The sequence below is a fragment of the Scyliorhinus torazame genome, chromosome 11 (assembly GCF_047496885.1).
Source record: "Scyliorhinus torazame isolate Kashiwa2021f chromosome 11, sScyTor2.1, whole genome shotgun sequence".
NCBI lineage: Eukaryota > Metazoa > Chordata > Chondrichthyes > Carcharhiniformes > Scyliorhinidae > Scyliorhinus > Scyliorhinus torazame.
Genome location: NC_092717.1, coordinates 248,186,510 through 248,192,132, shown reverse-complemented (window position 1 = coordinate 248,192,132; position 5,623 = coordinate 248,186,510). Strand labels below are relative to the sequence as shown.

The 5,623-nt window shown below is 46.4% G+C and overlaps 1 protein-coding gene across 1 annotated transcript; it reads right to left on the bottom strand.

Moving 5' to 3' along the window:
- Positions 1-1,092: 1,092 nt before the first annotated feature.
- LOC140385911 (actin, cytoplasmic A3a-like) lies at positions 1,093-5,325 on the bottom strand. The gene is made up of 3 exons (XM_072468553.1): positions 5,244-5,325; positions 4,925-5,073; positions 1,093-2,462 (listed from the first exon to the last, which is right to left on the bottom strand). Exons 2-3 carry the CDS (start codon positions 5,048-5,050, stop codon positions 1,458-1,460), a joined length of 1,131 nt encoding a protein of 376 aa, XP_072324654.1. The 5' UTR covers positions 5,051-5,073; positions 5,244-5,325; the 3' UTR covers positions 1,093-1,457.
- Between the last annotated feature and the right edge of the window lie 298 nt (positions 5,326-5,623).

Below are 5,623 nucleotides of genomic sequence, written 5' to 3'. Positions count from 1 at the left end.
GGATGATTGTAAAGCCAGCTTGACCTGCTCAAAGGCCTGTTGTGAATTTTTCCATTGCCAACACTGGAGATGGTGCAATGGCACTAATGCTGTGGCTAAGTTTGGGATGAATTGGCCGTAGTAATTGACCATGTCCAGAAATGATTTTAATTCAGTGATGTTTCTGGATACTGGAACCACAGATTGCTTTCACCTTGTCTGCCAAGGTGTATAGGCATTTAATGTCAACTTTAAACCCCAAATATGTATCTTCACTAGCCTGAAAAGCATTTTTTTTCCTCTCAAGCATCTAGAGTTCCTCCAGGCTGGCCAGATGTTTTTCCTGTGCAGACCCCATCACCAAGACATGGTCTAAGTATGCCCTTTTGAAATTGCTTGTAGCAAGTTCCCCATCGTCCATTGGAAGATTGCACATGCAGGCGCTGTGCCTAAAGGCAACCTTGTAGACTGGAGAAGTTCAGTGTGTATTCATCATTATATTTCCCTGAAGTCTTGGGTCTTCAGCTAGCTCAGGTTGTAAGTAAGCAGGACTCAAGTCAAACATGGTGTATACCAGCTTGGAGGAAACATCCAGGGGATAGGAAACTTGGAATTGCCACCTCGCTCGACCCCAACCCAAAGACCCCAACAATTGGCAGGACCCCACCCAAAGACCCTAACAATTTTTCAATTCTGTAAACAAAGGGCAGGATCATCGCTCTATCCAAGGCTCGGCTGAAGTTAATTGATACTATCCAGTATGGGAATTGAACAGTGCTGCTGGCCTGCAGCCAGCTAGTTAGCTCGGTGCTAAACCAGCCCGATCAACTTGTATCTGGAGCCCCTGGGGGATATTAAACTGCCAATGAGATTACAATCTGGGGTCTACATACCATAAGCAAGATGACCTTGTCTTTCCAAGAAACTTCCACAAGTACATACTCTGTAGGCCACATGGACCATGAACAACCTTAAAAAAAGGGGCTACACTACCCACAGCAGCAAAAGAAGAGCTGCTTCTCGTGATGGGCTGAATGGATCTTGCCATACACCAAGAGACCAAAGAGTAAGTCAGGTACTGAGAAATTGACAGTTACAAGCAGCAACACAAGCTACTGTCCAAATCATGTTTATTGGTGTTCTACAATAAGTGGGCAGGTGTGCAATGAGATATATTTGCAGACATTAATAATAGTTTCCAGAGATTTAAAACAAACAAGTGCTCAACAACAATCCCAGTAAAAGCTCCCACTGTTGTCACCAGCATTCAACATGAATAAGCAAAATGTTAATACTACTGTGACATGCTCCCAGGAGACATGGGACCTCCTTGTGGGCATATAGGCTGTTAGGGTGCATGCTGGACAGGTGGTGGGGGGGGGGGGAAAAAAGAGAATGGCTTTCCAGTAATGCAGGCCTCGCCTCTCATCAACATGCCTGGGTCAAGTGAGTCAGACTCCTTTAAGCCAGTCAGAAGGTTAAAAACACTTGCGATGGACTATGGAGGGCCCAGACTCATCGTACTCCTGCTTACTGATCCACATTTGCTGGAAGGTGGAGAGTGAAGCCAAGATGGAGCCTCCGATCCACACGGAATACTTCCTCTCGGGAGGAGCAATGATCTTAATCTTCATTGTGCTCGGAGCCAAGGCTGTGATTTCCTTCTGTATCCGATCAGCAATACCTGGGAACATGGTGGTTCCACCAGACAAGACCGTGTTGGCATACAGATCCTTCCTGATATCTACATCACATTTCATGATGCTAGTGAAACAGGTCTCATGGAGCCCATTAGATTCCATCCCAAGGAAGGATGGTTGTAAAAGGGCTTCTGGGCACCTGAAACGTTCATTACCTATGGTGATGACTTGGCCATCAGGGAGCTCATAGCTTTTCTCTAAATTTGAAGAGGAGCTGGCTGTCTGCATCTCAGCTTCAAAGTCTAGGGCCACATAAGCAAGTTTCTCCTTGATGTCGCGCACAATCTCCCTCTCGGCTGTGGTGGTGAAGGAATACCCACGTTCAGTCAGGATCTTCATCATATAGTCAGTGAGATCTCTGCCAGCCAGGTCTAACCTCAGGATGGCATGAGGCAGGGCATACCCTTCATAGATTGGCACAGTGTGGGAAACACCATCACCAGAATCTAGCACAATGCCAGTTGTACGGCCAGAGGCGTACAAGGACAGCACAGCCTGAATGGCAACATACATGGCTGGCGTGTTGAAGGTCTCGAACATGATCTGGGTCATCTTCTCCCGGTTGGCTTTGGGGTTGAGAGGAGCCTCTGTGAGGAGAACAGGATGCTCCTCTGGGGCCACTCGCAGCTCATTGTAGAAGGTGTGGTGCCAGATCTTCTCCATGTCATCCCAGTTGGTCACAATGCCATGCTCGATTGGGTATTTCAGAGTCAGAATGCCTCTCTTGCTCTGGGCTTCATCACCAACGTAACTGTCTTTCTGACCCATTCCAACCATTACTCCCTAGAAATTAGAGAATAGAAACACAAAGGAATAAATACGGCAAGTGTACGTAGGCAGCTCATTCCAAATCAAAATTAAGTTAATTGGACAATTAGTTACTCAAGTGTAGGAGAAAGACAGCCAAATTTCAAGTTGTTGTTATCTCCCTTCTCAGTACTGGCATCATTCACAGAACTGTGCAGAAGATGCTGCCTCTCATTTGCAACATGTTTTGCACAAACTGGCTCCCTATTGATCATGTGACATGGTTGTCAAGAGGGAGCCCCTTGACCTGGAGTGAGATTAATAAATATATATTTTTTAAAAATTGATTGATAAAGTTTAACACAATTTTTCTCCCTTACAAACAATAACCCCCCCCCACCCCCTCGTAACAAAAAAAAAAAGAAAAACGAGAAATTGCACAAGAGCAAGATATATACATGGCAAAATGTATATATTTACACAGCTTTGTACACTGGCCCTCACCCATACGTGCCAGTTTCCCCAACCCTTCATGTTATCTCTTGCTCATCCACCCTCCCAGGCAGCTCCCCCACCCCACCCCACAGTTGCTGCTGACCGAACTTCCTCTCACGCTCCGCGAGATAGTCTAGGAACGGTTGCCACCGCCTGTAGAACCCCTGCGCAGACCCTCTCAAGGCAAACTTTATCCTCTCCAGCTTGATAAACCCAACCATATCATTTATCCAGGCCTCCCGCTGGGGGGCTTCGCCTCCTTCCACATTAGCAAGGTCCTTCACTGGGCTACTAGGGACGCAAAGGCCAGAATGCCGGCCTCTTTCGCCTCCTGCACTCCCGGCTCGTCCACTACTCCAAATATTGCGAGCCCCCCAGCTTGGCTTGACCCGGACTTTAACCACCTGAGATATTGCTCCCGCCACTCCTCTCCAGAACCCCTCCAGTGCAGAGCATGACCAAAACATATGGACATGGTTTGCCGGGCTCCCTGAGCACCTTCCACATCTGTCCTCTATCCCAAAGAACCTGCTCAACCTCGCCCCCGTCAAGTGCGCTCTGTGGACCACCTTAAAATTGTATCAGGCTGAGCCTGGCACACGAGGAGGAGGAATTAACCCTACCTAGGGCATCAGCCCACAGACCTGCCTCGATCTCCTCCCCCAGCTCCTCCTGTGATTATCAATCAAGTCCACACAAGAGTAACATTTAGCGACAACCCAACCCCATTCTCAACTAGGCTACAACAGGATAGAGAAGAGAAGACAGCAACTCAAACTGGATCAATCCAGTTTATACATGGTATACAAGGATTGACCCACAACAGGCAAGGTACACTACTCCAGTACGCTACTAGAGTTTACACCTCAAGAGACCTTGCATTTCTAAAATCACACTCTAACACATCCTCAGTGACAGCTAATACATTGGGGTTTCGGACTTCAATGCAATCAAACAACAAATTTTCTCACAGCGAGATCTCACAACCCACATGGATGATCTCTTTCAGGAGAGTCATCAGGATACAAGTTCCTCATATTTCTGAAGTAAAATGTCCGGCGATCTTTCAACATCCCATCGGAACAGGCTCAATCCAGCCTACTCACTGTGGTAATCCCAAATATAGTTGACTGTTCCGATCTTACAAATTGAAGGTCACCATGCAGCACTTCAAAAAGGTAACTGGGAGATGAACTTTAATGTTAACACAACACTCCAATCCCAGGACAGAAGCAATGGATTTTGCTCCTTTTCTGGCAGAAGAATGCAGGGAAGAGAATGGAAAAAGTACCTGCATCCTTTCTGGTCTACCCCAGGGAATGGACATTGGGCAGGATAGTTTTGCATACCATAAGTCAGCAGATCAAGGATTAGCAGAGTTTTGGAAGGAGAACAGAAACCCAGGAGGGGGTGAAGGGGCCAAGAGTTAAGCCAGGTTAAGCACATTTTTGCTTACTGCCAGTAGTCACACCTGGTCTTTTTTTTTTTTAAATTTAGCGTACCCAATTCATTTTTTCAATTAAGGGGCAATTTAGCGTGGCCAATCCACCTACCCTGCACATCTTTGGGTTGTGGGGGCAAAACCCACGCAAACAGGGAGAATGTGCAAACTCCACAGACAGTGACCCAGAGCCGGGATCGAACCCGGGACCTCAGCACAGTGCTACCACTGCGCCACCGTGCTGCCCCACACCTGGTCTCCTTAACCCCTAAAACCCTCCCCCTTACCACAGAATACTGCACATGTGAAATACAAACAAATTGGATACTTTACTCTTAAACTAAGTCTCCCTTCATCAAACACAGCAAGTGAAGTTGACCAGCAAGAGAGTGCACCCCCCCATTGACCAGAGTGCATACCCCCCACACCACCCCATGAGCTTTCACTTCTGGACCAGGTACATCATTCCTTCACACAGTCAACAAAGCCAGCACTCCCACACATGGCAGGGGTACAGAGAAAGAGTTGATTCAGAGGCAAATAATTTTATTGAAGGACTGACCTGGTGACGGGGGCGTCCCACGATGGAGGGAAAGACCGCCCTGGGAGCATCATCTCCTGCAAAGCCAGCCTTACACATCCCAGATCCATTGTCAACCACCAGAGCTGCAACCTCATCATCAGCCATGGTTTAAACTCGACAGGAGGTGACTGAAAGAGAGAAGGAATAAGAAAAACATTCATTATAAACAGGAGCACACACAACACATTTTAAAACAATTACTGATCATGAATTCCATCTCAATGACAATGTGTGTTGGGCAATGATTGTTCAGATTGCCAGCAACAGGTTATTATTGAATCTAAAACCTTCCATCTACCTTCTCAAAGGGATTTCTGCTCCAACTACTGTCTCCAACCTGCAGCTCCTGCTTCCTGGAGCACCCTCTCTTTAAAGGGCAGGAGGCTCCACCCACATTCTCATCAGGTGAATCAGACAACCAATGAGATTCAGAGGGATGAGTCAAAACCAGCCACTCAGATGAGAGCAATTAAGTTTAATTGGAGGCAGGGAAAGAACCCAGTTATTTATTTTGTGACGTGCGGGTATTATTCATACTTGGAAACATTCCTTTTTTTTAAATATATTTTATTGAAATTTTTTTCCAAACAACAATTTTTCCCTCTTACAAAGCAAACGAAACAATAACAAAACAGAAATTTTTAACAATACACAGGTAACAAAACCCCATTGTCTATT

Coding starts and splice junctions, on each gene's coding strand:
- LOC140385911 (XM_072468553.1), bottom strand. CDS start 5,050: ATGGCTGATGATGAGGTTGCAGCTCTGGTGGTTGACAATGGATCTGGG. Junction 2,463..4,924: donor TGGGACGCCCCCGTCACCAG/GTCAGTCCTTCA, acceptor TCTAATTTCTAG/GGAGTAATGGTTGGAATGGG.